The following is a 17,995-nucleotide window of genomic DNA, read 5'->3' as shown; positions in this document are numbered from 1 at the left end:
CCAGCCTGCGTGACAGAGTGAGACTCCATCTCAAAAAAAAAAAAAAGGAAAATATTCAGGAAAAAAATGTGGCATATCTACTGAACATGTTCAGACTTTTTTTTTTTTGAGATGGAGTCTCACTCTGTTGCCCAGGTTGGAGGGCAGTAGTTCAATCTCGGCTCACTGCAACCTCTGCCTCCCAGGTTCAGGCGATTCTCCTGCCTCAGCCTCCCAAGTAGCTGGGATTACAGGTGTCTGCCACCACACCCAGGTAATTTTTGAATTTTTAGTAGAGACGGGGTTTCGCCATGTTGGCCAGGCTGGTCTCTAACTCCAGACCTCAGGTAATCCACCTGCCTCAGCCTCCCAAAGTGCTGGGATTACGGGTGTGAGCCACCACACCCAGCCCCATGTTCAGAGTTTTCTATGTACATAGCATTTACATTGTATTCGGTATTATAAGTTATCTAAGGATGACTTAAGGTATACGAGAGGATGTGCATACAGTATATGTGAATTTGATGCCTTTTTTTTTTTTTTGAGATGGTGTCTCGCTCTGTCGCCCAGGCTGGAGTGCAGTGGTGCAATCTCAGCTCACTGCAACCTCCGCCTCCCAGATTCAAGTGATTCTCCTGCCTCAGCCTCCCAAGTAGCTGGGATTACAGGCACACACCACCACACCCGGCTAATTTTTGTGTTTTTATTAGAGACGGAGTTTCTCCATGTTAGCCAGGCTGGTCTCGAACTCCCGATCTCAGGTGATCTACCCTCTTAACAGCCTCCCAAAGTGCTGGGATTACAGATGTGAGCCACCACTCCCAGCCTCAATTCCATTTTCTATCAGGGACTTGTGCATCTGTGGATTTTGGTATCTGAGGAGGGTCCTGGAACCAGTCCCCCACAGACACCAAGGAACAACTGTATTAGGAGTGGAAGCTCTGAGGGGAAGGGATGTCCCGGGTCACCTGTTCAGTAAGGGCAGCAACAGGACTGGAGTGCAGATGAATTTGGGCAGCAAGGCAGAAAGGCTTTCCAGGAAGGCCCTTACCACTTGCCCATTCAGCAGCTTTTCACTGAGGGCACGTGGCTAGGCGTGTGCAGTGGAACCTGTGGTGGGAGAGGAGCACGGTCCAGAACCCAGCCCTGCGCCCTCCCTGATCTGACCGAAGGTAGGGGGAAGCAGTTTGGGGTTCCTTCCTCTCTGACAGGGCTTGGATTCTGGGCTCTCAGCCTTAAAAAGTCCCCATGAGCCAGGTCCCAGCTTGGGAGAATTTCATCCACCTTCTCACCAAAGACTTCACACTTCGTGTCTCCTCAACTTCCCCTAGCAGCAGCTCTGTGGGAAGCAGACATTGCAAAATCAGGTCTGCGGGGGGTGTGGGGTGGGGGGAGACAGCACCCGCTCTGGCTTAGTCCCGAGGTGCCCCCAGGAAGGAGGGAATCTGACTCAGCACCCAGGCCCTGATCCAGCCTCACTCCACCCAGCTGGACCAACGGCAAGATGTGGGCTCAGACCGCCGATGCTCCTTCCAGACCATGGGGCGGAGGCAGGGCCCCTCGGCTGTGGTCTTGGAGAAGCACTGATGTGGCAGCCAGCTTACCCTTCATCAGCATTTTACACATGTTTACAAACACCCAGGTCCTGTGAGCAAGTGTCCACACCAGGCCCCAAAGCTCCCGCTTCCTTCTGGGCCCTAACTCCATCTAGCCCTGACTGTCTCAGAGTGCGACCAGCACAGTCTTATTCAGCCTGAGCCCTTATCCAGAGCTGACCACCATTCCTCCAAGAGCTGGTCCACAGCCAGAATGGTGACCGCACTGGCAGCTTTGCTCAGCTGGCCAGGTGGCTTTGAGGGGAGCCTATCTCCTGCCAAGCCTCTGCCCTGAGCCAGCAGCTGCTCAGCCCTCAAGTTACCCAATTTCCTAGTCTCTCCCTGGCTCAGCAAAGGCAAGCCTCAGGACGGGGAACGAGACCACAACATCCCAGCTCCGCCACTCAACACAGGCTGCTCTGAGCAACTTCCCTGTTTGCAGACCGCAGAGGCATGAGCGGAAAAGGCCAAATCACGGTAGCACAGAGGCTCTGGGGCCCTGGCATTTGCCATAATTAAGTGTCAGGGGCACCATTTCTCCTTTTCTCTTGCTTTGAGAAGCCACACATCTGTTAATTATTCCAGGAAAGGGATGTTCTGGGGTCACTCCTTTTGGACCACAGTGTGGTCAGCGTTTTTCAAGATGAGAACATCTCTGCTTCTCCGGGCCATGCCCTAAGCCTCCCAAACACCTCCCCTCCACTCTATGCCCTTCCCTATGCACCTTCCTCCCACTAGAACTGGGAGTTTAGCTTCATGCCTCCTGGGTTCAGTGCTGAAGGTTACTGGGACTTTGTTGCCGTAGAAGGCTGGTGGACTTCCAGGAGCTATGGCAGGCCAGTGAATGGGACTCCAGGCCTGGGGCTTTTGTCAGCATCCTTGTGCCCATGCCGTGGTGGCAGGCTGGACTCCTCACATCTTCCATACCCCACCCAGTTGCTGAGACCTTCTTCCAATTCATCTTATCACCCCAAGCCCTCTCAAATATCTCCCAATCCATTTCCACCATCCCTGCCTTGGCCCAGGCCACCTGCAGGTGATGATGACCTCTTTCCCACCTACACCTACCCCCACAGCTCTATTCCCCAGGCAGCAGCCAGAGGGCCAATTTAAAACAAACTGGCCAGGCACAGTGGCACATGCCTGTAGTCCCAGCTACTTGCGAGGCTGAGGCAGGAGGATCGCCTGAGCCCAGGAGTTCAAGATTACAGTGAGCTATGGTCACACCACTACACTCCAGCCAGGGCAACAGAGTGAGACCCTTTCTCAAAGACAAACAAAAAACCATAAACTGAGTCATGGGGTTGCCCTGGACTCTGCCTCACCTAGGCAACGTGGCGTGCAGGTTTACGGAGCTCCTGCATGCCAGCTGCCAGCCCCTCTTCAGCCTCCCCTCAGGCCACTGCCTGCCTTGTCACACATTTGTTTTTACTTCTTTCTGCTCCCGGCCTTTGCTTCTGCTGTCCCCTAGGCCAGGAGCACTGTCCTTGACCAACTCTCATGCATCCTTCAGGTCCCAAGTCAATGATCACCTCCCTCAGGAAGCCATCTGGGGCCCCAGCCAGGATGCCCTGGGTTTCCTTAGAGGCTGGCATGGCCCGTTGTCCCCTGGGACTGCCCAGCCCAAACACATGCAGACCAGAGCCCCTGCACACAGCTGTTCATGTGAGCCCAGCCTCCCAGGGCCGGAGCCCTTAGTCTCTGACCTCTGGGCAGTGGAGAAAACCCTTGCGCTTGGTTAGAGAGGGTCATTTGGTAGCAACGTGGGAAAGTGCTCAGAGCAGAGTGGTGGCTGGAGGTCCAGCCCCAAGGTGCATGGCTGGAACCAGCATCGTGCCTGTGCCCATGAGTTGAGGATGGAGTCACCATGTCCTTCCAAGACAGCATCAGCTTTGTCATTTATTGTTTCTTTATCTTTAAACAAAAGGCGAAAGTGAGCACTAGGCTGGGAGTCCAGGTTCTAGTCCCTGGTTCACACCCTGTTCCTGGATGAGACTGGGCCATGGCCATATTCTGGGCTTCAGTTTCCTCACCTGAAATGGGCTGGGGGAACAATGTGGCTAGATTCTCTAGTGTCAGAGGGTGTGGACTCACAGCCTTCTGGGCCAGGCACATAAGGACTCGCTATGACATTAACAACTTGTAACAGACAGCTTTCACAGGGCTTTCCCCATCAGCACTGCGTTCCCACTGAGCAGATGGGAGGTGGTGGCTGGAGGAGTGTGAGGCCTTATAGCACTGAGGACAGGGTCGGGCTGGGTGTGGGATCCAGGCCCCTGACCACACCTTGCCTGTGGCCCAGGTGCTGTTCAAAGGCTGTGATGTGAAAACCACGTTTGTCACTCATGTACCCTGCACCTCGTGCGCAGCCATCAAGAAGCAGACGTGTCCCTCAGGCTGGCTTCGGGAGCTCCCAGATCAGATAACCCAGGACTGCCGGTGCGGGCCACCCCATCCTTGCCTGTGTCCAGGAGCGTCCTGTGGGGTGGCAGGGTCTGGGGGAGCTTGACAGGCCCACAAAATGAGGAGAAGCACTCACTTATCTATGCCCCTGTGGCCCCTCCTGGGTGGCAGAGACAGGCGGGGAGGAAGGGGTAAAGGCCAGGGGCAGCAGGGGTTTATGGGGCACCTGCTATGTGCTAGGCCCTGTGCTCATCTGGGCCAGTCAGAGCGGGGAGGTGGGTGGGAGCCCCAGAAGCCAATATGGGGAGGTTGGGTGGGGGCTGTGCGTGGGAGCCTTTTCCGTCACCCTGCCCACCCTCTGCCCCCAGCTACGAAGTACAGCTGGGGGGCTCTATGGTGTCCATGAGCGGCTGCAGACGGAAGTGCCGGAAGCAAGTGGTGCAGAAGGCCTGCTGCCCTGGCTACTGGGGTTCCCGGTGCTATGGTATGGGAGAAAGTGGGATCCCACCTCGCTCCTCACACCCAGCCCCAGCTCTGGGCAAGCCCTCTGCAGGAGCCACCTGCATTCCCCTTCAACATGTTCATTTAATGAACACTCACCGAGCGCCTCCAAGGCTCGGCCCCCTCGCTCTTGCTGCCCTGGGGGAGGGGCCAAGTCTGGGGTTGGCCAGAGCTGCTGGGATCAGGGTAAGCGGAGGGTTCTGGGCATAGAGCTGAGTTCTGTGGGGGTTCACAGAATGCCCTGGGGGCGCTGAGACCCCATGCAATGGCCACGGGACCTGCTTGGATGGCATGGACAGGAATGGGACCTGCGTGTGCCAGGTAAGGGCTGGCCAGGGTAGGGTAGAGGCTAAGAGGGGCCACGCTGACTTGGTGCATCCACCACCAGGAAAACTTCCGCGGCTCAGCCTGCCAGGAGTGCCAAGACCCCAACCGGTTTGGGCCTGACTGCCAATCGGGTGAGTGCTTACAAGGCAAGAGGGCAGGGTCAGTGTCCACCTGGGGGCCCACGCGGATACAGTCCCTACAACCAGCTCCCACCTGTCGCTTCAGCCTCTGTCCCAGCCCCTCACATGTGCACACCCCTTTCAGGAACATGTGCTTTGTTTTATCACACCTCCAGCCCTTTGCACATGCTACTCCCCTGAGGAGCCTTCTCCAGGAAGCCCTCGGTGAGCCCCAGGCCGGGTCAGTGCCTTCTGTGGGCTCCCACCACCCCTGTGTTCCTGCACCACAGCTCTGTACTCTTAAGGTTGTACCTGCCCGAGCTGAGTTCTGAAAATACAGAAAGCAGGGACCCAACGTCCCGGTGTGTGCCTAGGAGAGGCTGGGATCCCATCTGTCTCTGTGTATCCCTCCCAGTGTGCAGCTGTGTGCACGGCGTGTGCAACCATGGGCCACGTGGGGATGGAAGCTGCCTGTGCTTTGCTGGGTACACTGGCCCCCACTGTGATCAAGGTGAGCAGTGCCACTGGGACAGCCTAGGGCAGCAGGTCCCTGTGGCCAGAGCAAAAGAGGCCGACTGGGTGAGGATGGGGCCTGAACCTCAGCAGGACCTCTGCCTGGAGCCTAGTTGGGGAAGGGGTGTCATCTGAGACTTCCACTGTCCAGAGGTCCAGCAAGGGCAGGGCCCTGCTCTGAGTCACAGAGAACAGGCAGGGCCCCTTTGCCCCTGTGTTCCTCCCCAGCCTGGACTTGGGCTCATCCGTGCTCTTCCCACTCTGCTCAGAGCTGCCCATCTGCCAGGAGCTGCGCTGTCCCCAAAACACCCAGTGCTCCGCAGAGGCCCCCAGCTGCAGGTGCCTGCCCGGCTACACGCAGCAGGGCAGTGAATGCCGAGGTGAGCCTGGACTCAGAGGCCAGGGACTTCAGCTCAGGGTGGGCAGGGGCTGGGAGAGCATCCTTTAACCCAGCAAGTGCAACATACAGCAGGGAGAGCCATCCCTAAGGGGAGCCTATTCTCAAGGCCTAGGTCAACCTGCTGGCCCCGGCCTTCCTGGTGAAAGCTGTGGTGGAGACAGGGCTCCTGGGTGCTTGGCTTACTTGGGCTCTCTCTCTGCCCTGGCAGCCCCCAACCCCTGCTGGCCATCACCCTGTTCACCGCTGGCCCAGTGCTCGGTGAGCCCCAAGGGGCAGGCTCAGTGTCACTGCCCCGAGAACTACCATGGCGATGGGATGGTGTGTCTGCCCAAGGACCCATGCACTGACAACCTTGGTGGCTGCCCCAGCAACTCTACCTTGTGTGTGTACCAGAAGCCGGGCCAGGTGAGCCAGGGTCCCAGGCCAGAACTGCCCTCACAGTGCACCCGCTCACACTGGCTGTGGGACCCTGGGCAAGTCACAGGTCTTCTTGTAGCCTCGGTTTCCCCATTTGTAAAATGGGGGGAGGATAATGGTCCTCTCTGGGGAGGGGCTGAGCAGGGCTCTGTGGGTAGGGCAGGCACCAGTGGTTCTTGGGGTTGGACGTGATGTTCCCCTCCCACCCTGTCGGGGGCCAGGCCTTCTGCACCTGCCGGCCAGGCCTGATCAGCATCAACAACAATGCCTCTGCGGGCTGCTTCCCCTTCTGCTCCCCCTTCTCCTGTGACCGGTCTGCCACCTGCAAGGCGACCGCTGATGGGAAGACCAGGTAAGCACAGGGGCCTTGGAGCAGAGACAGTGGGTTGGGCAAGCATGCCCACTTTGGGGATGCGTCGGGTGCAGGGGCCGCAGCCTCCACCCTGACTGGCTCTCCCTGGGCCCCCAGCTGTGTGTGCAGGGAGAGCGAGGTGGGGGATGGGCGTGCCTGCTACGGACACCTGCTCCACGAGGTGCAAAAGGCCACTCAGACAGGCCGGGTGTTCCTGCAGCTGAGGGTCGCCGTGGCCATGATGGGTGTGTGACCCCCACTGCTTGCCCATGACCCCCACCCCTCACCCACAGCACAGCTCGCAGGGAGGGAGGGGCTGCCTCTGCAGATTCTGGTTTCTCTGCCCCAGAGCTGTGGGAACAAACAGCGAACTGTGGGGGGTGCACGCAGGGAGTGGGAGCTGCTCTCCAACCTTGAGGCCCCCATCTATCCTACATCTAGGCCAAATACCCCCACCCCAACTCCCTCACACCAAGACTGATGCCCGAGGGTCTCCTGAGACACCCCGGGTCTTCCCAACTCCCTTCTGATACTCCCTCGCCCTACCCCCGCAGACCAAGGCTGCCGGGAGATCCTCACCACAGCAGGCCCGTTCACCGTGCTGGTGCCATCCATCTCCTCCTTCTCCTCCAGGACCATGAATGTAAGCCCCTCCCCATGGCGGAGCTGGCCACCGGCCCTCACCTCCTCCCCTGGATGCGGCCCCAGTCTTCAGGGCCTGAGAACCTGGAAGGCATCAGGGCCTGGGAGGCATCCTGTCCCCTCCATTGCTTGGGTAGGGGTGGCGTGAAGAAGACTGCCCTCCCCACCGCTCACTTGGCTCCCTGCCTTGTGTGTGCAGGCATCCCTTGCCCAGCAGCTCTGCAGACAGCACATCATTGCAGGGCAGCACATCCTGGAGGACACAAGGACCCAACAAACACGAAGGTGGTGGACGCTGGCCGGGCAGGAGATAACCGTCACCTTCAACCAATTCACGGTGAGGGAGAAGCCTCAGCCTGGGAACAAGAGGAGTCACAGCCTGGCAAGGGTGTGCAGGTGGGAGGGAGCCTCGGGACAGGGGGCTGGCATATGGGATCTGGCCAGATCTCTTGTGTCTCACCAGAAATACTCCTACAAGTACAAAGACCAGCCCCAGCAGACGTTCAACATCTACAAGGCCAACAACATAGCAGCCAATGGTGTCTTCCACGTGGTCACTGGTCTGCGGTGGCAGCCCCCCTCTGGGACCCCTGGGGATCCCAAGGTGAGCCAGCATCTTCCCTTCCCCTCCCCTGTGATGCTGGGTGACCTCAGACCCCTGCAGAGAGCAGTGAGTGGCCAGGAGCCATTCTGCTCAGGACTGGAGCATAGCTTCTCCCCCAGGGCTGAAGCAGCCTCGCCCCCTTCCCTGGGGCCCTCACACTCATCCCTCCTTACAGAGAACTATTGGTCAGATCCTCGCCTCTACCGAGGCCTTCAGCCGCTTTGAAACCATCCTGGAGGTAAGCTCAGGGGAGGGGCCCTAGCTCATGTGGGCTTCTGGGCTTCTGGGCCAGGACTCATTATCCCAGATTCTGCCCTACAGTGACCTGGGGTTCTGAAGTAGCATGGCCTCTGCCCATGCCCCCATCCTCAAGCCTGAGCTTCTGTGGTAGCATGGACCCATTGCCCATGTCTCCTACTTACTCAGTGGGAGTTTTCTGCAGGCCAAAGGTGGCAGGGCCCAGGCAGGACTCAGAGGTGGAGGCTGGCCATGCAGCCCCCTGAGCCTCCCTTGCACTGCCACAGAACTGTGGGCTGCCCTCCATCCTGGACGGACCTGGGCCCTTCACAGTCTTTGCGCCAAGCAATGAGGCTGTGGACAGCTTGCGTGACGGCCGCCTGATCTACCTCTTCACAGCGGTAAGCTCAGCGGGAGAAGGGGCTGCAGGTATGGGGGCACCAGGACCTCCACACTCCCCCACAGGTCCTCCAGGAGCCAAACCCTCTCTCCCCTGCCAGGGTCTCTCTAAACTGCAGGAGTTGGTGCGGTACCATATCTACAACCATGGCCAGGTGCAAGGTCTTTTCTCTGGGGGGTGGCCAGCTTGCACCCAGTAGGGCTGCCTGCAGGTTCTGGACTTCCCCGAGGCCCCATCTCTTCTCCATCTCTCCTCCCTTCGCATCTGTTCTGCTATAGCACAGAGCCTGGGGACCAAGGGAGTGGCTTTGAGCCTCCTGGGCAGGACTGGGCATGGGCCCCAAGGGTGTGCAGAGCCCAGCCTAAAGCCACACTGGTCCCTCTGCCCCAGCTGACTGTGGAGAAGCTCATTCTCCAAAGGTCGGATCCACCATGGCGAACCAGGTCCTGGCTGTGAACATCTCTGAGGAGGTGAGGTGCATGGGCACCTGGGCGGATGGTGTGACTGGCAGTGACCAGCTGCCCACTTGGCCTCTCAGCCTTGTGTGCTCCGAGTCCCGTGGTGGGCAGGACACTGCTAGGCCCTGGTGGGGTCATGGGGAAGGAAGCAGGCAGAGATCAAATTCCTTTGCTGGAGCCCAGTGAGGGTGAAGGGGGAGTACTCCAAAGAGGAGTGTGGAGCACACAGTAGGGTTGCCCCATGTGGCAGAAGCCATGTGAGTAAGGGTCCGGAGGTTGGAGCAGTGTCGTTGGCCAGAGCTGAGGGAGAGGCGGCTGGCGTGGCAGGCGGGGACTTCAGTATCTCACTGAGCTGCCTGTCTGCTCTAACTGGGCTGCAGGGGTAGAGGCGGGCAGCCCCACTGGGCCAAGGTCAGCCAGGCTGGGGGTTGGCAGTGGGTCTCTGCCGCAGGGGCGCATCCTGCTGGGACCCGAGGGAGTCCCACTGCAGAGGGTAGACGTGCTGGCCGCCAATGGCGTGATCCACATGCTGGACGGCATCCTGCTGCCCCCGACCATCCTGCCCATCCTGCCCAAGCACTGCAGCGAGGAGCAGCACAAGATCGTGGCGGTGAGCCTCGCCTGCACAGCCAGGACCCTGCTCACTAACCCTCGTCAGCGCTGGAGCAGCGATCCTTTTCCCAGGCAGAGGTGTCAAGTCAGGGCTGGGCTGACGCCGGCTCTGAGGCCCTGTGGGAGACTCCCAAGGACCCACCTGTGCTTCCCCCACACTCACCCTCACCAGGACTATGATTCCATCCTTGAGATTTTTTTTTTTTTTTTTTTTTTTTGAAGTAGGGTCTTGCTCTGTTGCCTAGGCTGGAGTGCAGTGGCACAATCCCAACTCACTGTGGCCTCTGCCTCCTGGGTTCAAGTGATTCTCCTGCCTCAGTCTTCCGAGCAGCTGGGATTACAGGCACTCACCATGCCTGGCTAATTTTTGTATTTTTAGTAGAGATGAGGTTTCACCATGTTGGCCAGGCTGGTCTTGAACCTCTGACCTCAGGTGATCCTCCCACCTTGGCCTCCCAAAGTGCTGGGATTACAGGTGTAAGCCACTGTGCCTGGCCTGAGATAACTCTTGCATCCTCCACCACTTCATCCCTTTTCACTCACTCTGTGCCTGCCTCTGGCCTCTCTGCTGTTTTCCAGAGACTCTAGCTCTGCCCGGCTCAGGGCCTCTGCCCCTGCTCTCCCCTGCCTAGAACACCAGTGCTGGACTTCCTGTGGTTGGCTCTTCTCATCCCCTAATCCCCACTCAATGTTCCCTTCTCTGGGTTTGCCGAGTAAATAAACGATGACTAACCCCTCTCCCCATCCCGCCCCTGCCCTACCCAGGGCTCCTGTGTGGACTGCCAAGCCCTGAACACCAGCATGTGTCCCCACAACAGTGTGAAACTGGTGAGCACCCCTTGGCCCAGCCCTCAGGGCCTCCTGACTGCCTGTTGAGGTTTCTGCCCTGGGTCACAGGGGTGGGAGGGGGAAGCAGAGGCTGGGAGGCTAGATCCGACCTGGAGGCTCAGTGCTTCACAGCCCCACTGGACCAGGGTGGGAGTTCTGGACCCAGGGGGCAGAGGTCCCTTGACCAGGGCTGCCTAGCAAAGGGGCTAACCCAGAACCCACACCCGCTGACTGGCTTTGCATGGCCCACCCAGGACATCTTCCCCAAGGAGTGTGTCTACATCCATGACCCAACTGGGCTCAATGTGCTAAAGAAGGGCTGTGCCAGTTACTGCAACCAAACCGTCACGGTGAGCAAGGGCATGGGTGCCCTCTCCCAGGTCACCTGGGCACCTGTTGCTCCTTGGGGGCCCCCAAGCTGGGGCTGAGTGGGCTACCTTCCTCAGAGGAAGCACTACAGCCTAACGGTGGAAAAAGGGTCCCAGAGAAACCTTATCCACTCCCTCACTCTGGAGATGGGGCCAGGGAGCAGAGGCAGCCTGGGCAGGGAGGTTTACTCTGGCCCCAGATGGTCTCTTGGACCTGCTCTGTCTCTTACAGGAACAAGGCTGCTGCAAAGGTTTTTTCGGGCCTGACTGCACACAGTGTCCTGGGGGCTTCTCCAACCCCTGCTATGGCAAAGGCAATGTGAGTCCCGTCCTCTCCTGGGGTGAGGTATGGGGAAGACAGGGACTCCTTCACCAGTTGGCCAGTGACTTGCTGTGTGTCTGGGCCAAGCCTGCCACTCTCTGGCCTTGGGGTCCTCACATCCAGGCAATGGAAAGTTGGATCAAATTATTTCTCATATTTTAATTAAAAATAATTAGAGAGGCCGGGTACAATGGCTCACACCTGTAATCCCAGCACATTGGGAGGCTGAGGCAGGTGGATCACTTGAGGTCAGGAGTTCAAGACCAGCCTGGTCAACATGGCAAAACCCTGTCTCTACTAAAAATACAAAAATTAGCCTGGTGTCATGGCACACATCCACAATCCCAGCTACTCAGGAGGCTGAGGCAGGAAAATCACTTGAACCTGGGAGGCAGAGGTTGCAGTGAGCCAAGATCGCTCCATTGCACTCTAGCCTGGGCAACAGAGTGAGATTCCATCTCAAAAAAAAAAAAAAAAATAAAATAATAATAATAATAGATAAGATAGATTTTTTTTGGCATTTATTTCCTAAAAGACTACTTGGCAGTAGTTTTCTTTTGTGTTCTGTTTTTACCACTTTGTAATATCAGGGTTACTTTAGCACCTGGCTATAGAACACAGGAGTTATGTGTTTCTGAATTGAGCAAATGTCACTCATAAAACCTCCAGGGCCAGGTGCCTTTTAGGGGATAGGTCTTTGGTGGCATCAGTGATTTTGAAGATCCCTTCCAGGATGAGCTCTCATGGGTAGCAAGAGCTCAGAGCCAGCCCATGAAAGGAGGGGGTGTTAGGAGAAGGGATGTAGAGTCCCTTTCCCATGACTGATCCTGCCTCCTGCTCACTCTGTAGTGCAGTGATGGGATCCAGGGCAACGGGGCCTGCCTCTGCTTCCCAGACTACAAGGGCATCGCCTGCCACATCTGCTCCAACCCAAACAAGCATGGAGATCAGTGCCAGGAAGGTGGGTCGTCCTGGCTCAGGCCATCTCCTAGGGAGAAAAAAGGTCTGGTTAGAAATGGATCTGGGGGTCTCAAGAAGGGAAATGAAGCCCCAGGAGGAGGGATGAAGGCCACGGGGAGTGGAGGAAGATTTGAGAACAGAAGGGAGATGCTGTCTGCTTCACCCATGCCAGGAAGGGAACTGTGGCTTAATTTAAAATATGTGGGACTTAGGCCAGACACACTGAAGAACTTCCTGATGGTGGTGTTGGGATCAGGGCAACTAGAATGGGATAATTGAAAGCTCAGAATGCCCCCCTCACATTTCATCTGCCTGCCCATTGAGTCTGAGATAACCTCTGATTTTTTCCTCCCTGAAGTCAAATCTGTACTGGCTGCCCCACTCCCTATATCCCCCAAATCCATCCTGGCTCCCAGCCAGCCCTGCCTCCTGCTTCTCAGTTTCCCTGCTCCCATCTACTCCCTACAGACTGCGGCTGTGTCCATGGTCTCTGCGACAACCGCCCAGGCAGTGGGGGGGTGTGCCAGCAGGGCACGTGTGCCCCCGGCTTCAGCGGCCGGTTCTGCAACGAGTCCATGGGAGACTGTGGGCCCACAGGGCTGGCCCAGCACTGCCACCTGCATGCCCGCTGTGTTAGCCAGGAGGGTGTTGCCAGGTGAGGACTCACATCTTCTGTCTGCTCCACCTGTGACCTTTCACACCTGAGGCTCACTGGCGCCTCCTCCTTCACCCACCCCCAGATGTCGCTGTCTTGATGGCTTTGAGGGTGATGGCTTCTCCTGCACACCCAGCAATCCCTGCTCCCACCCGGACCGTGGCGGCTGCTCAGAGAATGTCAGTCCCCTTGCTCCTTCCCTGGAGTTCTGACCTGGAGGCAGGAGGTGGGATGCCCTAGCCCTCTGCCTACGTTCCTGTGTCCCTGAGTTATTTGTCATGGCTCTCATAGGCTGAGTGTGTCCCTGGGTCCCTGGGCACCCACCACTGCACATGCCACAAAGGCTGGAGTGGGGATGGCCGCGTCTGTGTGGCTATTGATGAGTGTGAGCTGGACGTGAGAGGTGGCTGCCACGCCGATGCCCTCTGCAGCTATGTGGGCCCCGGGCAGGTGAGGTGCAGCAGAGAAGGGGTGGGAGCCTTGGTTCCGGGGGACTCTCTCCCTGCCCCATCTGACTCCTGGAATGCAGAGTCAGGTGCTCAGGGTCTGGAACCTCAGGTGCAGATGAGAACCCAGTGCTGACATGCTGAGTAGTGGCATCTGGGATTTGCTCCTTCATCCATCCGCTCATTACTTTCCCAGGTGTTATCAGGCACTTGTTCCATGCTAGTCCCTGTTCTAAACATAGGGAATACGACACTGAGCAAAGCAGGAAGAGCCCCTGCCCATGGGAGTGACCTCCCCAAAACTTTAGCCTCATGGAAATCCAGCCCCAGAACTTTGCAGTGTCTGAATCTAGTCACCGGAGCTTAGAACCTGGAGCCTTCCATGCAGAGCATTTCAGGACTGGTGAACCAGTGTTCAGCCAGGCATTGAAGACTGTCTAACGTGCCAAGTGGGAGGCCAGGCCTGGCTGGTCAGGGTCAGCCTCTGCATGGCCAGGCCTGTGGGGCTCCCTGTTCTCCCAACTCCAAGGTGGCCTCTGGGCACCAGCACGTGGGGCCTTAGCAGTAAGAACTGACAGGTGTAACAGCTGGAGCTCCAAACCCCATTAGGGCCTTAATTCAGAACAGAGGTGTTGAATGCACCAGTGAGATGCCCCCAACGTGCAAACAAGGGCACCTGAGATCTGAGGGGTCTCACCAGTCACTCACCTGCAATGTAGACAAGCCCAGGGGCACTGGCATTTGGTTGGGGGACCAGAGCAGCTGAGTAGAGTGACAGGGGTGGAGGTGGGATCTGAGCCACTATCCTGGGGCTGGCCTTGGCAGATGCCTACCCACTTGCCACAAACTGTTAGCCTCAATGGCCCTGGCAGGGTCCCAGGCTCCAAGTGTAGGGGCACCAAGTCTCCACGGACACTTCTCTGCTAATGCTCTCACCTCCGTGGACTCATCCTGAGAGCCAGTCTCCCCTTAGGGCCTCTGTCTCCCCATCTGGAGCACAGATCTCCGAGAGTAGGGCTGGGAGAAGTTCCTCTGGGCTCTGGACAGGCCTCCCTGGGGGCAGTGCCCAGAGAGAGCCAAGTAATGGAGGAAGAAAGGGTTGGATGCTCATCATGAGACAAGGCCGTCTGTTCCTAACCTCTCCAGAGCCGATGTACCTGCAAGCTGGGCTTTGCCGGGGACGGCTACCAGTGCAGCCCCATCGACCCCTGCCGGGCAGGCAATGGTGGCTGCCATGGCCTGGTAAGGGAGTGCAAGGCTCAGAGCCCTGGGGAGGCTTTCTGGGGTGGGCCTAGGCTGCAGCTCTCTCCTTCCCTCCCCATCTCTGGGTGTCTCTCTGTATACTGTCAGGATTAAGATCTTTCTAAACTTCAAATCCAACCATGTCACTCCTGTCCCGCTTCACCTGCCCCTGCCCAGCCTCCTCTCTCTGTTCCACTCCTGCCCCGCTTCCATCGTCCTTGGCTGTGCTGAGCTCCTTGCTGTCCCCTGCCCTTGCTCCACCCTACCACACCCCTGCCTCTGCGAGCCGCACCTGGGCCTGGCTAGCTCCTCCTGCTCTCAGCTCTGGCTCCAGAGGATACAAGGCCTCCTGGGTGCTCCCGCAGCCCTGAGCTCCCTCGTATCCACCTGGTGTGGGTAATGCTCGTGTCAAATGCCCAGTAATCCTGGGGAGCAGGGCTAGGCACACCGAAGGAGCGCTACCAACACAGACTGGGTGGCTCCAGAGCAAGGGGCAGGGGCTGGGGCTGGGTGGCTGGACAGGCAGAAAGATGGGGGAGGGAGGGACCCAGCTGCCATCTGGGTCTGAATGGAGGCCCTTTCTCACTCCCACCCCAGGCCACCTGCCGGGCAGTGGGGGGAGGTCAGCGGGTCTGCACGTGCCCCCCTGGCTTTGGGGGTGATGGCTTCAGCTGTTATGGAGACATCTTCTGGGTAAGGGGTGCTCAGACTCGTTTTCTGTCTTCTCTGTGCTTGGGGAGGAGCCCTCTCCGGCACCTCAGGTGGGAAAGGGGCACTGCTCAGGAACCGTGGTGGGGAAGGGCTTGAATTTGCCCTTGGTCATGTGACCTCAGCCTTTTCCCTTCCCTTAGGAGCTGGAGGCAAATGCCCACTTCTCCGTCTTCTACCAGTGGTTTAAGGTAGGACAGGGCAGAATGCTGGGGTTGAGGGTTTAAATCCAGGAGGCCTGCCTGGCTGGAGGGGTGCCATATAACATCTCCAAGAGTGGGAGGTTGGGGGCAGGCCTGGAGCCTAGAGCAGAGAATCTGAAGATGATGGCTGCCTTCCTCACTCCTCCTGCCCCTACTCTCTGTGTGCATGCAGAGTGCCGGCATCACGCTTCCTGCCGATCGCCAAGTCACAGCCCTAGTGCCCTCCGAGGCTGCCGTCCGTCAGCTGAACCCTGAGGAGCGAGCTTTCTGGTTGCAGCCAAGGATGCTGCCGAGCCTGGTCAGGTGGGACTGCCATTGCCAGGCTGTGGGAGGGGGCTTCCTTGTGGGACTCAGCCCCTCCCTAGCGAGTCCTCAGCCTGGCAGGCACTCACCCCTTGGGGTGGGCCCAGTCCCAAAGGTCTCTGTAAGTTACACTAATCTGATTCCATGACCCCCCCAAACTGTGCCCTGTCAGGGCCCATTTTCTCCAGGGTGCACTCTTCGAGGAGGAGCTGGCCCGGCTGGGTGGGCAGGAAGTGGCCACCCTGAACCCCACCACACGATGGGAGATTCGCAACATTAGTGGGGTATGTGGTGAACTCTGGGCAGAAAAGGGGACGGGAGGGCATGGAAGGGAGCCTGAGTGGCTGTAGGCTGTCCCACATCAGGGGCCCCATGGGATGAGATTGGGGTCCCCTCACCCTGCCCAGAGCCGGGCTCAAAGGATGTGCTCAGGACGCACTGCTGATCGGCACTGAGTCTCTGGGCCAGGAGTGACTGCCTGTAAGGGCTGTCTATCCATCTGAGTCTGCACATGCACAAGCGCCCCTCTCACCATGGACCCTGTGGAGAGTCTGTGTGCCCAACTGGTGGATCCTGAGTCTGACTCAGGATCAGAGTCAGTTCCTGGGAGCAGCTTCTGTGCAGGACCCAGCTCATGGGCCAGCCTGCGGACCACCTGTGGGTGCCTATGTGCCCGGTGTTGGGGCCTGTCCCCACCCTTTAAGGGTCTATCTGTGCCCACCTGTGTTAAGCTCATGCTGCTGGCCTTCGCAGAGGGTCTGGTGGCAGAATGTCCAGCGTGGACGTGCTTGGACCTCCCCTTGGCCACCGCATGGTGTCCTTACACATTCCCAGCCAGGTACAGCAGGAGGTGTGTGCAGGCAGCCCGGGCAGGCAGCCTGTGAAGGCCAATGATTATGCTGACGCAGGTGCCCCTTTTTTGCTACTGACCAGGTCCTTACTGCCCCCCCGAGGGATGATGCCCAGTGGGGCAGGGGGTTGCTGCAGCAGCTGGACTTGGTGCCTGCCTTCAGCCTCTTCCGGGAGTTGCTGCAGGTAAGGAAGGCTGGCAAGAGGGGACGTGCCTGCTCAGGGGACACTGTGCCCCAGGTCCAGAGGGAACTGGTTGGCTCCCAGTGTCAGGACTGACAACTAATATGCCCATCCCTGACCTCCACCCCATCCCTAGCGCCATAGGTTGGTGTCCCAGATTGAGGCTGCCACTGCCTACACCATCTTTGTGCCCACCAACCGCTCCCTGGAGGCTCAGGGCAACAGCAGCCACCTGGTGAGGCCATGGGGCTGGGGCAATGGCGGGAGGGCAAAGGCACAGAGAGCGAGCCTCCCATCCCACCATGAAGGGACACGGTGGGTGCGGCATGCCGTCCAGGGCACTTGTTATCCTGGAGTCCCCTGACTTCTCTCCTTCTCTCCCAGGACGCAGACACGGTGCGGCACCATGTGGTCCTGGGGGAGGCCCTCTCCATGGAAACCTTGCGGAAGGGTGGACACCGCAACTCCCTCCTGGGCCCCGCCCACTGGATCGTCTTCTACAACCACAGTGGCCAGGTTTGGGGGTCAGGGAGCAAGGAGACCCTAGCCTGGGCCCCTATCCCTGAAGATCCCTTCCGTTTGGAGTGTCCCCAGCTGTGAGCCTCCAACCTCCAACCTCTGCTCCAGGGAGTCCCCAGCCCTGGAGTACCGCCTGACCTTATAGCCCTGCCAGGTGAGGGTGGTGGGTGGGTGGACTCAGCCTCCATCCCTCTCCCCAGCCTGAGGTGAACCATGTGCCACTGGAAGGTCCCATGCTGGAGGCCCCTGGCCGCTCGCTGATTGGCCTGTCAGGGGTCCTGACGGTGGGCTCAAGTCGCTGCCTGCATAGCCACGCTGAGGCCCTCAGGGTGAGAGGCTGGGGCCAGAGGAAGGCCAGCACGCGAGTTCAGAGCTGGGAGCTGCTGGCTGGCCTGACTGGTGGGGAGGAGCGCATGGGTCAGCCTGTCCTGGAGGAAGGGCAGGGATCCAGGCCTGGACTGCCTGATGCCCCACCTTTTTTCCCTCTAGGAGAAATGTGTAAACTGCACCAGGAAATTCCGCTGCACTCAGGGCTTCCAGCTGCAGGTGAGACTGGGCTTAGCGTAGCTCTGTCCCTGCGTTGCCTGCCCTCACTTCTTCCAAGGTGCCCAATCCCCTCACCCTCCAGCCCAGCTTTGTTTGGCCCAGGCCTCCAGGCACAGGGAACTGGGTGGCTGACGTGCCCATAGAGGCCTGGAGGGCTGGCGTGGTTCTACTGAGGGGAGACTCCCTCAGACTTGCGGCCTGAGGCTTGGATCCTGTCTGCCCTCTCCCATCGGTCTGCCTGTCTTGGTCCCTCTCTGACCCTTCTGCTGTTCTGCTCATCTGCCTGACACCTGTAGTCCATCTG

General features: G+C 58.6%; 1 protein-coding gene across 1 annotated transcript in view; it reads left to right on the top strand.

Annotated features, from left to right (window-relative positions):
- The window catches only part of STAB1 (stabilin 1), a 29,642-nt gene that overhangs the window by 2,531 nt on the left and 9,116 nt on the right, over positions 1-17,995 (top strand). The window contains 36 exon segments of the mRNA XM_017862442.1: positions 3,877-4,013; positions 4,346-4,461; positions 4,714-4,799; positions 4,867-4,936; positions 5,340-5,435; positions 5,707-5,817; positions 6,046-6,242; positions 6,476-6,606; positions 6,724-6,851; positions 7,161-7,249; positions 7,448-7,585; positions 7,712-7,852; positions 8,028-8,090; positions 8,377-8,490; positions 8,590-8,643; positions 8,880-8,910; positions 8,913-8,959; positions 9,399-9,557; positions 10,325-10,387; positions 10,642-10,737; positions 10,988-11,074; positions 11,927-12,038; positions 12,506-12,692; positions 12,778-12,871; positions 12,984-13,142; positions 14,285-14,380; positions 14,978-15,073; positions 15,232-15,279; positions 15,464-15,594; positions 15,767-15,878; positions 16,348-16,365; positions 16,468-16,629; positions 16,763-16,861; positions 17,011-17,142; positions 17,346-17,474; positions 17,635-17,691. Of these exon segments, the coding sequence (XP_017717931.1) occupies positions 3,877-4,013; positions 4,346-4,461; positions 4,714-4,799; positions 4,867-4,936; positions 5,340-5,435; positions 5,707-5,817; positions 6,046-6,242; positions 6,476-6,606; positions 6,724-6,851; positions 7,161-7,249; positions 7,448-7,585; positions 7,712-7,852; positions 8,028-8,090; positions 8,377-8,490; positions 8,590-8,643; positions 8,880-8,910; positions 8,913-8,959; positions 9,399-9,557; positions 10,325-10,387; positions 10,642-10,737; positions 10,988-11,074; positions 11,927-12,038; positions 12,506-12,692; positions 12,778-12,871; positions 12,984-13,142; positions 14,285-14,380; positions 14,978-15,073; positions 15,232-15,279; positions 15,464-15,594; positions 15,767-15,878; positions 16,348-16,365; positions 16,468-16,629; positions 16,763-16,861; positions 17,011-17,142; positions 17,346-17,474; positions 17,635-17,691 (3,786 nt within the window).

The sequence above is a fragment of the Rhinopithecus bieti genome, unplaced genomic scaffold, assembly GCF_001698545.2.
Source record: "Rhinopithecus bieti isolate Rb0 unplaced genomic scaffold, ASM169854v2 scaffold_64314, whole genome shotgun sequence".
NCBI lineage: Eukaryota > Metazoa > Chordata > Mammalia > Primates > Cercopithecidae > Rhinopithecus > Rhinopithecus bieti.
This window is presented reverse-complemented; position numbering and strand designations above follow the sequence as displayed.